At 35.9% G+C, this 16,938-nt stretch overlaps 1 protein-coding gene across 3 annotated transcripts; it reads left to right on the forward strand.

The window, feature by feature from the left end:
• The first annotated feature begins 4,324 nt into the window (after window positions 1-4,324).
• Window positions 4,325-16,890, forward strand: LOC103319432 (uncharacterized). 3 transcript variants are annotated; one of them, XM_089045757.1, is made up of 29 exons: window positions 4,325-4,546; window positions 4,876-4,985; window positions 5,188-5,309; window positions 5,512-5,562; window positions 5,642-5,761; window positions 5,899-6,018; window positions 6,605-6,746; window positions 7,070-7,240; window positions 7,363-7,518; window positions 7,631-7,737; window positions 8,150-8,240; window positions 8,906-9,047; window positions 9,168-9,324; window positions 9,544-9,660; window positions 9,762-9,885; window positions 12,004-12,125; window positions 12,237-12,293; window positions 12,539-12,658; window positions 12,761-12,880; window positions 13,433-13,574; window positions 13,676-13,846; window positions 14,146-14,301; window positions 14,427-14,533; window positions 14,741-14,831; window positions 15,050-15,191; window positions 15,347-15,503; window positions 15,967-16,083; window positions 16,186-16,312; window positions 16,446-16,890. In XM_089045757.1, the coding sequence occupies exons 2-29, from the start codon at window positions 4,944-4,946 to the stop codon at window positions 16,701-16,703; spliced, it is 3,549 nt and encodes a 1,182-aa protein (XP_088901883.1). In that variant the 5' UTR covers window positions 4,325-4,546; window positions 4,876-4,943; the 3' UTR covers window positions 16,704-16,890. The 3 variants fall into 3 exon arrangements, with proteins under 3 accessions (XP_088901883.1, XP_008219198.2, XP_088901882.1); XM_008220976.3 differs by lacking the exons at window positions 12,004-12,125; window positions 12,237-12,293; window positions 12,539-12,658; ... (9 more) ...; window positions 16,186-16,312; window positions 16,446-16,890 and adding an exon at window positions 9,955-10,381 and having other exon boundaries at window positions 4,360-4,546; XM_089045756.1 differs by lacking the exons at window positions 4,325-4,546; window positions 4,876-4,985; window positions 5,188-5,309; ... (10 more) ...; window positions 9,544-9,660; window positions 9,762-9,885 and adding an exon at window positions 11,737-11,822.
• Window positions 16,891-16,938: the final 48 nt, after the last annotated feature.

Below are 16,938 nucleotides of genomic sequence, written 5' to 3' on the forward strand. Positions count from 1 at the left end.
TACAAGCTCTAGGACACACGTCCTGCAAGTTTGGTCCAGATCGGACGGTCGGATCGCTCACGATCGCACGATCGAGCGGTCGCTAAAACCCTAACCTAGGGTTGGCATTTTGGAGTATCAGAGACTCCATTCACGATCCGTCGAATCCTATCGATCCGTAATACCTAGATCAACATATTATAACTTCAGGACCATCCAACGGTCCAAACCTAGCGAACCAGAAAAATGCGCGATATCGATATCAGTTCGGAACTCTGCGGTATCCAAAATGAGATCCGAGCATACCTCGCGCTCGTGACATCGAGAGGATTGCAATGGGACAAAAATTCCCCTCAGCTACAGCGCCCACGCGCCGCCACCCGGCCGTGGGTGTCTAAGCGATATCGCATCGGAAATCCTCAAATCGTGAGCCAAGACTCCTACCCTAGGTAATACACCTAATTTGGAGTCACTTTTGTTCTTGGACATACCCCAAAAACCGGAAGTGGCGGAATCGCGATCATAAAACCGGCGAATTCCAAATCGTAGATTGAGCTACTTAGCCTCAAAATTTATGAAATCCTACCCAACCATCACTAGATCATGCGAAGGGATGAATTTCCATACCTTGATTGCCAAAAATGGTGCGACGACGGAGAACGAAGCGGCGAAGTTTCTGTCAAAACGGCGCTTTCTCCTCGTTTTCCGTAGCTCTGGGTGGCCGTGAGACCCATTGGGGTAGGAAGAGGGCCGGTCATTTTAGTACCGTCGACTTTGGTGGCCCGGACGGCCAAAACATGGGCCTCCATTGTCCTTGAACAAGCGGAGGGAGAAGGAGACGCGGAGAGAGAGAGAGCAGAGGGCATTTCCGTCTTTTAACCAAAAATCCATTTTCCAAATATTTACGATTATGCCACTGAGCTTCATTTGACCATATCTCTCTCGTTACAACTCCGATTCGAGCCCACTACGTGTCTACGGACTCATCTCACCGTGCTCTACAACGGTACAACCGAATTCCCAAATTCCTTCCGGGTAAGAAAATGACCAAAATACCCTTATCCCACGGGTAATTTTTCAATTCCACTTAAATTAATTAAACATTGAATAAATTTGGGGTCGGGGTGTTACATCAGAGGTTATTCATCCTAAAATTTTCAATATGGAATCTAGTAATGTTTGGCATGGAAGGTTGGGACACATACACTTGATGAAAATAAAAAAGATGATGGATTTAGACCTCAAACACAAGTGTGAAATTTGTGTACAAGCTGAACAACCTAAAAAACCCTTTTAAGTCTGTTGAGAGGAATACCCAACTTGTGGAGCTTATACATAGTGATGTTTGTGATTCAAATACCGCCACCCACTAGAGCTAGAAATAAGTATTTTGTGACATTTATAGATGATTGTTCGAAGTATTGTTATATATATTTGATAAAGGTCAAGGATGAAGTATTTAACAAATTCAAAGTTTACAAGACTGAAGTAGAAAGTCAATTAGAAAGGAGAACTAAGAGATTTAGGTCTAATAGATGTGGTGAATATACTCTTAATGATTTTAGTGTGTTTTGTGAAGAGCATGGTATAATACATCAAGTGACAGCACCCTATTCTCTACAATCTAATGAATTTGTAGTAAGGAAGAATACGACTTTATTGGACATAGTTAATGCAATGTTATTGAGTTCTGGATTACCTGACAATTTGTGGGGGGAAGCAATTTTGACTGCATGCTTCATATTAAATAGAGTTATTGTTAAAGACAACACTACTACTTCATGTGAAGTTTGGAAGAAAAGAGCTCCTAATATTCAAGTCTTGAAAGTGTGGGGGTGTTTGGCTAAAGTTGCAAGAAGATAGGACACCAAAAACTATGGATTCTGTTTTCTTAGGTTATGCTCATAATAGTAGTGCCAATAGGTTTCTAGTCATAAATTCTGAAATAAGTGAAATTTTTAATAACACAATATTAGAGTCAAGGGATGCAATTAATTTGAGGACATATTTCCTTTCAAGACTAGAATTCAGAAGCAAGTAGTAGATAGATCTAATAATGGTTCCGATAAAGCCTCCACTAGTACTAGTCTCCTAGTTGTAAATGAAGCAGAGCCTTAAGCAGAACCTAGAAGAAGTATAAGACTTGTAGTAGAAAAAAGTTTTGGAGATGATTTTTTTACATTCTTGGTTCAGGGAGATCCTACAACTTATAGAGAAGCTATGATCTCAATGATGCTCCGTTTTGGAAATAGGCGATAAATAGTGAGGTAGAACTGGGAATTAACAGATTTACCACATGGGACTACACCAATTGGTTGTAAATGGGTGTTTAGGAAGAAATTGAAGCCAGATAGAAGCATAGACAAATAAAGGCTGGATTAATAGCCAAGGGATTCACTCAAAAGAAAGGAATTGATTATTTTGACACTTACTCCCCTATCTCTAGGATCACTACTATTGGACCCTTATAACATTAGCCTCCATACATAACTTAGTAGTTCATCAAATGGATGTTAAAACAACGTTCTTGAATGGAGATTTAGACGAAGAAATCTATATGGAGCGACCTGAGGGATTTATTGTGAAAGGCCAAGAGCATAAGGTATGTAAGTTGGTTAAATCATTATATGGACTCAAGCAAGTTCCTAAGTAGTGGCATGAAAAGTTTGATAAAGTCATTTTAGAATATGATTTAAAGATAAATGAGTATGATAAGTGTGTTTACTATAAAGTGTGTGATGGAGATTGTGTTATATTGTGTCTTTACGTTGATGATATATTATTATTTGGAACAAATTTGAAAATTGTGAAAGATGTGAAGTCCTATCTATCAAGGAAGTTTGATATGAAGCATTATTTTGGGAATGAAGTTAGAAAGAACACAAGTTGGCTTTACTTTGGATCAATCTAGTTCAATTGAGAAAATGCTTAAGAAGTTCAACTATTTTACTAGCAATTCGGTTTCAACACCCTATGATCCCAGTGTGAGCTTAAGAAAAATAATGGTGAGCCTGTGTCGTAACTTAAGTATTCACAAATGATTGGATCTTTGATGTATATTGCAAATAAAACTAGGGCAAATATACACATAACCCAAGTAGAGATCATTGGAATGCTTTAGGGTGAGTGTTCAAGTATTTGAGAAGAACTTTGGATTACTCAATATGTTATAAAGGTTTTCCTCGTGTAATAAAAGGGTATAGTGATGCCAATTGAATTACAGATAGTTATGATGTAAAGTCTACTTCAGGATATGTATTTTTGTTAGGAGAGGAGGATCAGGTATATCCTGGGCATCCAAGAAACAAACAATAATTTCAAGAAGTACAATGGAGTCAGAACTGATGCACTAAGGCTGAATGGATTAATCACTATCGCCTATCTTATTCTGCTCAATGATGATTGAGGGAAGAAGACGACGACATATTCGAGGGCAACTTCGGAATCTCACAACCATCAGGAACCCATCTCTCTCTTGTAAGTAATCATCAACTTGAACGAGACATTGCAACAAAAAAAAAAAATTGTTCTCAGTTGCCTTCATTTCTTAAAGTTCTGATCTTGATATAATCCATGTTTATTTGGAAGAATCCCATTTGATAAACTGATGTGTCTGGTTAATTATTGTAAAAGTTTGTAATTTCATTCATGTTTTTCATGATTTGATTTTGACAAAACTCTTGTTTTGAGGATTGTAACAGGTAGTTTTTATAGGCATAATCCTAGGGGAATTTTTGTTTTTTTTTGTTTTTTTTAGTGTGTGGCCAGAGGCAAGGTTCTTTCTCCCACTTGCGGTTGATAGGTAGACTATTTCGGTAGACTGACGACCAAATGCCCATTGAGTGTAAGAGGAACTCGCCTAATCCCTTATGTTAGAAACCGGTTTTTATACTTACTTCAACCTATACATCAATAAAATGATATTACCTTTGACTCAAATTTTATTTATTTATTTCAGTTGATATAAATAAAGTGCAACTGTAATAAAGAATAATAATAATTTTTCTAAAATGACATGTGGCATATTCTCATTGCGGATGAAGTAGAGATACTATACCACTCTATATTAGTGTAAAAAAGTAACGGTCAACTCAATTATTTTATTTTTTTTGGTTATATTAAAAGGAAAGAAATTCCTTGGGTTTCGAACTTGGGTGTTAAGCAGGGAAAAGGTATAGTCCACCACTGTGGTACCTGCTCTCTGCAGGGTCAACTCAATTTTGCTCAGGTAGAAATGGTATGTTGGCAATTTATTTTTGGGTCAAATAGTATGTCGGCAAATTTTGCCACTCCCTTTTTGTAGGTAAGCCCAGTACACTAAAAGTTAAATCCAAGTGTCCATCTCCCGAAGCGCGACAACGGCTGGTATCAACTACCATATTGGCCATAAAAATGACAAGGACACATTCTGAGATCTTCATCCCTCGTAATCAAATTATCACCGTCACTGTATCACACTCACTGTCGCCTCTGTTATTGTACTCTGCGACGATTGAGGGAAGAAGACGACGACATATTCGGGGGCATCTTTGTAATCTCACAACCACGAGGAACCCATCTCTCTCCTGTGAGTAATCATCGATTTTAATTAGACATTGCAAGAAAATGAAAATATTGTTTTCAGTTGCCTTCATTTCTTAAGTTCTGATCTTGACATAATCTATGTTTATTTGGAAGAATCCCATTTGATAAACTGATGCGTCTGGTTAATTACTGTAAAATTTGTAATTTGATTCATGTTTTTCATGATCTGATTTTGACAAATTTCTTGTATTTAACATAACCACGTAACCCACCTACCTTGTATGCTTGTATGGTGTTATGAGGGAATAATAAGAAGAGAGAAGCAGAGTTACAGAATTCTTGATTATCTGATAACTCTTCTGTGTGTTTCAGAAACACAAAATCTGGGGTTTTTTTTTTTGCGGTGAGCAAGTTCCAGTAGACCACAAGGGTGTAACACCATGTCAACTGCAGGGGTGAGGCTGCATATTCAAGGTGGCCATGTGAGTAAATTTTGAGCCTTTGGATTTCTTAATCCATTTTTCTTATTCTAGGCTAAAGTTGCTAATACGATATGCTTGAAGTGAGCAAAGGGTAATCTTGGTAATTCATTTTTTTTTTTTTTTTTTTCTGAGGAAAAATGAATGTTTTTCAGTATGTTAATGTTCTGCTTCTGTGTTTGCTTCAATTTCATTCCATGTGCAGGTGGTGATGGATAATGGCATACTCCAAGTTACCTTATCAAACCCGGATGGCATTGTCACTGGAATACGATATAACGGGATTGATAATGTGCTTGAACCTCTCAATAAGGAAACTAACAGAGGGTACATGGTGGCTGTTTCTACTTCCTATTATTATTTCTCCCTATTCCGTTTGTCCTCCATGCCTTCCTTCTATTCTTCTTCCTCACTTCTTCTTTGTCTCTTTTTTTTTGGCCAGACTTCTTTGTCTCTTTAACATACTACATTCGGCCTTTGTTGTCTTTGAAGATTAGGAATTTAATTTAGATTTAAAATGATTATGTAGGTATTGGGACCTTGTTTGGAGTGCACCAGGAAGTAAGGGAATATTTGATGTGTATGTATTTCCCCTCTTTTCTTTCTAACAATAATAGAGTACCTTTTGAAGTTATATGATCAAAGTAAATTATATACAGGATAAAAGGTACAAGTTTTAGAGTTATTGTGGACAATGAGGAGCAGGTCGAGGTCTCATTTACAAGAATGTGGGATCCCTCCCTTGAGGGGAAATATGTTCCGTTAAACATAGACAAAAGGTCACTGCTGAATTCTTATAAAGTTTTTGCTTTTATGAGTTTAAGCCATTTGCAATTATATTTTAGGATTCAGGCTTGTTCAATCTGACTTTAATCTTATGATTATTATTTTTGCAATGATACCCTATTTTGTTTAGGTTTGTAATGCTGCGTGCTTCCTCGGGCTTCTACTCCTATGCAATTTATGAGCACTTGAAGGATTGGCCTGATTTCGAGATTGGTGAAACTAGAATAACCTTCAAATTGAGAAAAGACAAGTAAACAAAATATACTTATGCTTTCATGTTATTAGATACTATTGTCCATTATGCTTAGTGGTTTGGTAGAAACTGTTTATTAGAAAACTAATTGACATGATGCTGCATGCAAGAATAAATTTTATATTCAATTTGGGGTAGGTGCAAATTTAGGAATTATGTTTGCTTTATTATGATCTGTAGGAATAAATTATTGTTGCAGTATATTTATCGAGACTGCCTATACTTTTTTTTTGGTCTGAATTGAGACTGCCTATATGAAGAGGCCTTTTTGTACTACTATTTTAAACTTGTAGTGCATAGACAGAAAAGGTTATTTGAGTTTATCCTAATTTCTTTTCTCCATCTTGTTCCACTTCTTCTCCCTAAGCTTCTGTTTTTATCTCTTTCAATCTCTTCTCTGTCTCTGTCTCTGTCTGTCTGTCTGTCTGTCTGTCTGTCTGTCTGTCTGTCTGTCTGTCTGTCTGTCTGTCTCTCTCTCTCTCTCTCTCTCTCTCTCCCCAAATTACTGATATAATTATGGTATTCATCCTCTTTAGTATTTTAGCATGCATATGAATTAACGATGTACAATTTGGGTGGATAGGTTCCAATACATGGCTGTATCAGACAACAGGCAAAGGTACATGCCCCTACCTGATGACCGGTTACCAGGAAGATGCCAAACACTGGCCTACCCAGAAGCAGTCCTACTTGAAAATCCCAAGATGAAAGAGCTTGCTGGAGAGGTATTTTGTCACAACTTTCCCACTGTTATTATTTTACAGTTTCTTTTTGTGTGAGCTTGGGGTGGGGTCCTAAGCCAATTTTTCAAAGATTTTCTTTGACGTATTTTATTTTTATCATTGGTTTTCTTGGTGAAAGCCACCAGTTAGTGGATCATGACCTTCATAAATTAAAGTAGTGAACTTTGAATGCCTTACACATACCAAAATGAAATTTTTATTCTAACGTCTGTGGAGGAGAGTAGAGTGCCTTCCTTTCGTCATATTTTTGTTATATGCAGGTTTATGTTATGTTGATTCTTTTATCATAAATCCTTGAGTTGCAGGTGGATGACAAGTATCAATACTCGTGTGAGAACAAAGATAATAAGGTTCATGGGTGGATATGCACCAATCCACCAGTTGGGTTCTGGCAGATCACGCCCAGTGATGAATTCCGATCTGGTGGACCTCACAAACAGAACCTAACCTCACATGTCGGCCCTACCACTCTTGCTGTATGTGATTATTTTTAGAATAGTAGTCATTATGAAAATTTATCGGTGGCCTGCTTATTAGAGATGTTAGTATAAATATGTCACGTCAGCTCTGATTATGACCCTTCTATTGGTGTCATCAGATGTTTCTGAGTGGTCATTATGCGGGACAAGATCTGGTGCCAAAATTTAGAGGTGGTGAACCATGGAAGAAGGTTTTTGGCCCTGTTTTTATCTATCTTAATTCTTCTGCAATTAAAGATGATCCATTTTGGCTATGGGAGGATGCTAAAATACAGGTTTGTCGTAAACAAAACACACAAAAAAACCTGTTTCTTCTTTCATTGTAAAAATGGACAATTTTGGAAAGCAAGCAATAATCAGAAAATGGTGATGCAAAATGATGTTCAGATGATGACAGAAGTACAAAGCTGGCCATATAGTTTCCCAGCTTCTGAGGATTTCCAAAAGTCGGATCAACGGGGTAATGTGAGTGGTAGACTACTTGTTTTGGACAGGTTGGTATGGAGATAAACTTGTGCGTACTGTTTGTGTTTTTTTTTTTTTTTTTTTTGGGGAGGCGGGGGTGTAGTTACTTATTTCTTTTTTGTGATAATTCTTGCAATCTGTTTGCCATTATCCGAGTTCTTTGTCTCAGTATGAATGTGGATGACGTGTGTGATATAAATATAAGGGTTATAAGTTTATATTCATATATGTTAACTTATTTTCTGAAAGTATTTGAAAAGAGAAGTTGATAATAAGCAATTAATTGATATGAGTGCATGAATTTCCAAGTATCAAATTGATGTTTCTCATTGCTAAAAAGAAAAAGAAAAAACTTATTGTTGTCAGGTACCTTTCTTTTAACTAAAAAAATTTCCCCACTATGCGTACATATGTTTAAAGTATTTGTAATTGCGATGCCAGGTATATTTGTGAAGAACTCATACCTGCAAATGGTGCGTATGTTGGTCTGGCCCCACCAGGAGATGTAGGATCATGGCAAAGAGAATGCAAGGTGACTTTCCATTTTGGGATTCACAACACTTGCTGATAAGTTATATTCTATATCAAAGAAAATTGATTTTTTCAATTGATAATTGTGTTAGTTGTCTAATAGGATATTCTAACACCAGCATTTTATGTTTACTATGGTGTGAAATTTTAGCATCACATGAACAATAACTATAGCTTGCCATCATTAAACGTCAGAGAGCACTCAGAAATTATCCTACATTTGTGTTTGTGTTAATTATAATCTGGACTTTTTCAGTCAACCTCGTGTCCAGCCATAGATTATTCAACCTGCAAGAGGTCAAGTTTTATTTACTTTTCCAGGATTTTTGTTTCTTGGCTTTCAAGGCTTAACTGGAAATAACAGAACTCATGGTTTCTGATGAGCATAACAAGATTAGCAATTCATTGTGATAAAGGTGTTGTAATCGATCTTTGTCTCTCATGTTTAAACATGGGCTTTTTTTTTTAATGGAAGACACCATAGTAGTGCATATAATCTTGTGTCAGCAAAATTTTGAAGTTATCTATTCTATGGAATACCCAAAAACTACTATATGAAGTAATCAGAATGGTAAGGAACCTTAATATATCATATACCAAAACACAATACGCATTCTATAAATTATGTCTAAACACACCCTTATGGATAGTTATTACATTTCTTAGGACTATCAATTCTGGACGAGGGCAGATGACCGTGGCTATTTTTCAATTAGCAACATACGTACTGGCACATATAATCTTTATGCATGGGTACCTGGTTTTATTGGAGATTATCGGTATGATGCTGTCATTAACATAACCTCAGGTAGTGTTTTCTCAACATCTGGGACTTTCTGAGTTCTGAAGTCAGTTGTTTTATAAATATTTTTTGCGGGATACAAGGGGAATTTTAATACAAAATTTTGTTTCATTACTTGTGATACAGGTTCTTTTATTGAAAGTGGTGATCTTGTGTTTGAACCTCCAAGAGATGGGCCAACATTGTGGGAAATAGGCATTCCGGATCGTTCTGCTGCAGAGTTTTATGTTCCTGATCCTGATCCAAATCATATTAACAAATTGTTTGTTAATCATCCTGACAGGTTAGCTATCTTATTGCAATTTCAGAACGTTGATTATAGTGTGATCAAAACTAGCATTCTCTTCTCTGAACATGCAAATGTAGAAACTTGTTTTGTATCATCTTAAATGTTGCTTTGCTACTTCTAAATGATTCACCAGCCAAATTAAGGACCAATGTTAATGATTAAGAGTTTGGTATTAATTTTTTGATGTGAAACCTTGATCTTATCCTTCTGCAGGTTCAGACAGTATGGGCTGTGGAACAGATATGCTGAGTTATATCCTCATGAGGACTTGGTGTACATTGTTGGTGTTAGTGATTATGCTAAAGATTGGTTCTTTGCTCAGGTTCCCAGGTGCACTTCTTTTGGATAATGGCTGTTGTGAAAATTGTAATGTAATGACAATGGTACTGTGTTGTTGATTACCTGCTGCTTAAAGTTCTTGTGTACTGTAGGCAAAAAGAGAACGGACATGAAGGAACAACATGGCAAATTCGGTTTGAACTAAGAAATGTGGATCGGAACAGCACCTATAAACTACGGGTGGCGATTGCATCTGCAACTCTTGCTGAATTGCAGGTAAGATAATGATCTATTCATTAGTAGATTATAAATCATACTAATTTCTTTATCCGTTTCATTTTTGAGGTTCGGATTAACGATCCAAATTCGAGGCGACCTCTGTTTACAAGTGGATTGATAGGGAGGGATAACTCGGTTGCAAGACACGGAATTCATGGGATTTACTGGCTGTATAACGTGAATGTACCAGGCGCTCAGCTCGTTGACGGGACTAATACTTTCTTCTTCAAACAACCAAGGTGCACCAGTCCTTTCCAAGGACTCATGTATGATTATATTCGATTTGAAGGTCCCCCATCTTGTGGTTCGAGTTCATCTTAGTATGGAATTCATATGTTTGTATATAATAATGTATATGTACATATACATATACACAATTGAATCCTATTATATCTAATATGTATTTATAGTAGAACAAGAAAAGAAAAGAAAATGCTATCTAATATGTATTTATAGTAGAAAAAGAAAATAAATGCTATGTTATACAATCAAATCTCTCTCTCTCTCTCTCTCTCTCTCTCTCTCTCTCTCTCTCTCTCATGGACCCTAGATCCCAATACTTGGAGACTAGTTTCACAACCAAATTATTTGTTGGTCTTTACTTCCTGTTTTTCTTTTAAGAAATACAGGAGAGAAATGTAGAGAGAGAAGAAAGAGTTGAAAAACATGTGCAGTGCCCACTTTGTTTGGCGTATACAATAATCTGTATGTATTGCCCACTGCCATAACTTAGACATCAATTTACTTGTTCTTTAAAACCCGAAGTAGTTGTTAGAATCAAAGTGGACATGGACCTGGACATGCGGCTTGACTTGCATTTTAGCCTAAGAAGGCTTTATTGGTTGCTCTGTTGTGGATTGACAATCCAGCCAAGTAATTCTAATTTTGGTCACCATTTGTCAACTTGATTGGCTGGATTTGGTTTATCAACAAGAAATAAATTGTAGTGGTCCCCGCTTGATCATGGATGGCAAAACTCATAGGTCATGATTTGCCATATATCAGCAAGATATGCTTTGTGTTCAGAAGTTTAATGTTGCCAGAATGTAAAAGTTCAATAGCAAGCAAGTGATGATGCAGATAATCTAAATTAACAATTTGATATTATAATATGTCAAATAATTTAACCATGGATGTATCAGTGGCGGATACAGAAATTTTCTAATGTAGTGGTCTGTTGACAATTACACTCCACTTTGTTAGACACTTGATGATAAAACAACCTCCACCACATCATCTTTATTTCAGACCTCCAGATTTTATGAGATGTAAAAGCTCAAAAATGTTGGAAGTTTTTCTTTTAATCCCAAAATCCTAACCTTATAAATTTTTTAACACCAAAAAGTACTCAAATAATAGCCAAGGTCTAGCCCAGTGGAAACATCAAGTGTCTCAAGTGTACTCAAATAACCTTAACTTGCAGACTAGTCTCAAGTTCGAGTTCTCATGTCAGCTTGACAGTGTGTGTAAAAAAACCCCTCATTCCTTAATATCGCTTGTATAAAAGAAAAGTACACAAATATATAATATTTGCGGCTGGCCTGCGAAGCATAACGACTCTTGCACGCCTAACAAACAAAACAATGTGCCGACTAAGTAACGACATTACAGAAGAGAAAAATGGAAAAAGAAGAAGAAAAGGATTGCTTTCTTTCTACTCCAACAAACACTTTGTATATAATGCTGAATACAATTCTAATAAGCCTTTACATTTTGCCTTTGCAGCTTGCAGAGAGGTATGATTGAATGCAAAGCTTCTCTCAAAAATAGTCATCAAGCTCTCTTAGATAATCTTGCTTCTCTTTTTTTTTTTTTTCTCCCTACATTATTATTGTTTCTTTTGTTTTTTCTTTCAGAAATTCAATTGGAGTTCTGAAATTAGCAACCTCATCATGCCACCTATTGGGGTGAAATTACTCATTCAAGATCGCCATGTAAAAATTCAATTAATGTTCATACATACATACATACATACATACATACATATACATATACATATATATATGTATGTATAATATTTATTAATTTGATAAAATCTGCATGTATGATTTATTTATTTTTAACTAGTTGGGTGGTTTAATTAATTAATGAGAATTTATATTATTATAAATGCAGGTGATGATGGATAATGGGATTGTCCAAGTGACATTATCAAACCCAGACGGAATAGTCACTGGAATTCGATTCAATGGCATCGATAACTTGCTGGAGATTCGTAATGAGGAAATTAACAGAGGGTATAGCATGACAAAATCAGTTACAACTTAGGAAAAAAAATTTGACATCTTTTATTTATTTATTTATTTTGTAATGATTCATTGCTAATTTCGAATTAATGGAACATGTAGGTACTGGGACCTTGTTTGGAGTTCAGCCACTACTGGAACAACAGGAATATTTGATGTGTAAGTCCCAATATTGCTGCCCTATTTTTTAATTTTTTTTATAGTGTTTTTTTTAGTACAAGCGATTAGGGAAGGGGGAGTTTACATAAATATTCATGGGTGCCTGGAAGAACTGCAGCCCACGTGAGTGGAGGTGGAAAACCTCAACTAAATGAGTTATACCCCACTGACAAAGGAACATAGTATAATATAATAATTATTATTATTTATTGTTTCTTGTTTTCACACTATTAATTTTGATGCAGGATCAAAGGAACAAGTTTTAGGGTTATAATGGAAAGTGAAGAACAAGTTGAGCTCTCTTTCACAAGAGCCTGGGATCCCTCCCAACAGGGCAAGCTCGTACCCTTAAATATTGATAAAAGGTCTTTGCTCAAATTAATGCCAACGTATCTTTATATCTCTAATTGAATATTACTTGAAAATAATATGTTGATTAATTATTAATCACAAGTAGTAAATTATAGGTTCATTATGCTTCGAGGTTCCTCAGGCTTCTACTCCTACGCCATTTACGAGCACTTGAGGGAATGGCCTGGTTTCGAGCTTGGAGAAACCAGAATTGCGTTCAAACTCAGAAAAGACAAGTACGCAAATCCCTTCAAATTGAGAAGAATTTAAAACCAAAAACAAAAACCTTTCATGATAGCCTGCCCTTTCTTAAAACTTTACTTGGGGTGATTTGGAAAATATGGTTGAAAATATAGTAAGTTTCACTTCATAAATCCAACGTCTACCTTATAAATCTTTTTGGCTTTCAAAAACACAAAAAAAAAAAAAACACATACAGGAGTCTTGGGATGTCAAACACGCCGAGAAACCGTATTTGTGGATTTTGAAAAGAAAAAAATTGTGTGGGATATTTCTGTCACGTGACAGTGTTGAGTGGTAGAACAACTTAGTTAAAAGATCACATATAACTAAAGTAAATACAAATAATATATATATATATATTTTAAAGTGAATTGTTATGCCACATATCAATACTATCACGCATCAAGAACATCCTCATACAAAATTTTCATTAAACTTTGTGCATACTTCAAGCAAATATGAACAATTTAGTCAGGTACAATGCTTTAGATACCTGTCTTTTATGTGGTGGAACCCATGATGTATGTGGATTTTTGGACAAGTAGGTTTCACTACATGGCCATGGCAGACAATAGGCAAAGAAACATGCCATTGCCTGATGACCGTTTACCGTCGAGAGGCCAAGCCCTAGCCTTCCCAGAGGCAGTTCTTCTTGTCAATCCTGTGGAGCCAGAGTTCAAAGGAGAAGTAATTAATATTTCCTCTCTCATCAAGAAATCATATATGAATCTCTGCATATAATAAGAACAATCTTATCTAACTAATTGCCCTGGATGCTACTTAATCAGGTGGATGACAAGTACCAATACTCATGCGACAACAAGGATAATAAAGTACATGGGTGGATATGCACTGAGCCACCAGTAGGGTTCTGGCAAATTACACCAAGCAATGAGTTCCGATCTGGTGGACCCTTTAAACAGAACCTTACCTCCCATGTTGGCCCCACCACCCTTGCTGTAAGTTGACTTCTAATCCCGTTTGAGACTGCTTTCTTCTACTTATAAGCACTATTTTTACAAGTGTTTCTACTAGAAGAAAATCAAAAAAATTTCATATTACGAGTCATAGTAAGCGCTTTCCAAAAAATGAACTTGAAATTGACTTTTCTGTCAAAGAAGCGTGTAATATTATCCCACATTGAAAAAGTAAAATCTTGATCCATTACTAGTTTATTTTTTGGATTAAATGTTCTAATTCTATCAATTTAGTATACAGAAGTTTTAACCTATTGTTCAAACATGAATGATACAATCAGATGTTTCTAAGCGCTCATTATTCTGGAGAGGATTTGGTGCCAAAATTTGCAGCGGGTGAGCAATGGAAGAAAGTTTTTGGGCCAGTTTTTATGTATGCTAATTCTGCATATGAAGGAGATGATCCGCTTTCGTTATGGGAGGATGCTAAATCACAGGTTTTTGACAGATTGCTAATTAATAACCACATTTTCTTTAATTTAATTTCTTGCAAAGTATGTAGGTATACTTTATCATAGATGGTGACCATAAACGTATGCATCTAACTTTACTTCTGTTGCAGATGATGATGGAAGTCCAATGCTGGCCCTACAGTTTCCCAGCATCTGAGGATTTTCCCAAGTCACACCAACGGGGTAGTGTTAGTGGTAGACTACTTATTCGAGACAGGTAAGCGTATACAATGGCGGAGCAAGCTTTCAATTATTTTTATACGGAAAACTATACAGATTTATTATTTTCAATATTACAGAAGTTCAATATGAACTTTAGTAAAACAAATTTATCAAATTCTAGAGGGAATAGAGTTCTTTTATTTCTTTTATATTTTCAAACTAATTATAAGTATATCAATGTTATTTTGATGTCAATATCTAGATATATCAGCGATGACTACATATCAGCCCAGGGTGCATATGTTGGGTTAGCCCCGCAAGGAGACGTTGGATCGTGGCAAAGAGAATGCAAGGTGACTGAAACGTTTTTAAGTGGGTGGACGAAATTATTTTGTTGCGGTTGCATTGTGCTTGGTGTTAAGTTTTTATACCTGCGTGTTTATATAGAAATATTTTCTTCTTGCGAAACAGTTTGACGTGTTATATATGTATACGCTAGTTAGTAGATTTTCAATTAGAACTGAGAGAAATGTCATAACTCGGCCTATATGTTCTATTCACTTCTTATTAGAACTATCAATTCTGGACGACAGCAGACGAGAATGGCTACTTTCTCATCGGCGGCATATGCACTGGCGATTATAATCTTAATGCAACGGTCCCTGGTTTTATCGGAGATTATCAATACGATGTCGTTCTCACTATAACCTCAGGTCCAACTTCTTTAAATGATAATTTCTATAGTTTTCGTTTTGATTTTCAGTTTGCGTATCCACCAAAATATTGAAAAAAAATGAGCAATGCACAAAGAAATGTGGAATGAATACATTTATATCTTACATACAAAACTAGTTGGAAACAAATGCAGGTTGTGAGGTTGAGATGGGTGATCTTGTGTATGAGCCTCCTAGAAATGGCCCTACTTTATGGGAAATAGGCATTCCTGATCGGTCTGCTGCAGAGTTTTATGTTCCTGACCCTAATCCAAAGTACATTAACAAACTCTTTGTCGACCATCCAGACAGGTTAGCATGCTTATTTGCTGTATTTTATCTAATTATGTATGGAGTTAATAACAGATCTTAAGTTAAAAGAAAAAAAAAACAAATTTGATTGTATGCACATGTGCTAAACTGTGATTTACTTAATTATTACAGAGACCAAAGTGCGAGCATCCACCACCTCATGTGTGAGGTCTTTTGTACCTATAACATATGGGCAATTCTTAGTGAGTGAGTGAGAAAATATGGGTCGTTGGGCGCTTAACATATAGATAGCATGCTCTGATACCATATATATTAAAAATGTTAGTATCCAACCCAAAACTAATTGGTAATGGATACAAAAAAATCCTTTTAACTCTTAAGCTAGGCTTCAATCCTTCGATTTGGGATATTATCAGCACGAAGTACTTCTTACAACAAACAGTTACAAATATAAGGTATAATTTATAAGATATTTATTATTTTTTTCTTCTTAAATTGGCAGGTTTAGGCAGTATGGATTGTGGGAAAGATACTCAGAGTTATATCCTGATAAAGACTTGGTTTACACAGTTGGTGTCAGTGACTATAGCAAAGACTGGTTCTTCGCTCAGGTTAACAGGTGCCATTCTTCCCCATTAATGTTTCTTCTTGATCCAGACTTGTCTCCATTTACAGCATGTTGTTACTTACATTTTCGTTTCTTCTATTAATTAATATTTAGGAAGAAAGATGATAATAAATATCAAGGAACTACTTGGCAAATCAAATTCAATCTTGACACTGTAGACCAGAGTGGTCCCTATAAGCTGAGACTAGCAATTGCATCAGCAACTCTCTCTGAATTGCAGGTATATAAATATGAAACTACTCACCAAACCCACTACTAGCCTTCTTGATTAATTAATGCACCCATATATGAATATTTTAGCTATATTATTTTACATAATTATTGAAATAAATATGTTTTATTTATTTATATAGGTTCGGGTAAACGATCCAAAAGCATATCATCCTCTTTTCTCAAGTGGGTTGATAGGTAAGGACAATTCAATAGCAAGGCATGGAATTCATGGGCTATATTGGCTTTTCAATGTCGACATACCTAGCTCTCGAATTATTGAGGGAGATAATATTATCTATTTGACGCAACCAAGAAGCACAAGTCCTTTTCAAGGAATCATGTATGATTATATTCGTTTAGAAGGCCCCCCATCACTAAGTTCCAAAAGAGAGACTTGAGGAGGTTCTTCCAAAAAGATTTGAATCATTATCTCCTTCAATAGGTTTACTATCATTCCGTGAGCTTAATGAGAGATTGTAATAATGATGCAGGAACTAGGATTGTACTTCTGTTTCTCAAAAACATGCTTGAAATTGATTGTAAAATAGATATATAAAAGGAAAGAGACTAAGGTTTCTTCAATAAGCAGACATGGGCTTAACCAAATTGGCTAGAGCGTATGTGCTCCCCACT

Source organism: Prunus mume, linkage group LG2, assembly GCF_029339155.1.
Source record: "Prunus mume cultivar Tortuosa linkage group LG2, ASM2933915v1, whole genome shotgun sequence".
NCBI lineage: Eukaryota > Viridiplantae > Streptophyta > Magnoliopsida > Rosales > Rosaceae > Prunus > Prunus mume.

Bases quoted from the DNA above. Each gene is read 5' to 3' on its own strand.
- LOC103319432 (XM_089045757.1), top strand. From the start codon at position 4,944: ATGTCAACTGCAGGGGTGAGGCTGCATATTCAAGGTGGCCAT. The intron at 12,294-12,538 runs GTAAGTCCCAAT...ATTTTGATGCAG, and splicing joins ACAACAGGAATATTTGATGT to GATCAAAGGAACAAGTTTTA. The intron at 15,192-15,346 runs GTCCAACTTCTT...AAACAAATGCAG, and splicing joins CGTTCTCACTATAACCTCAG to GTTGTGAGGTTGAGATGGGT.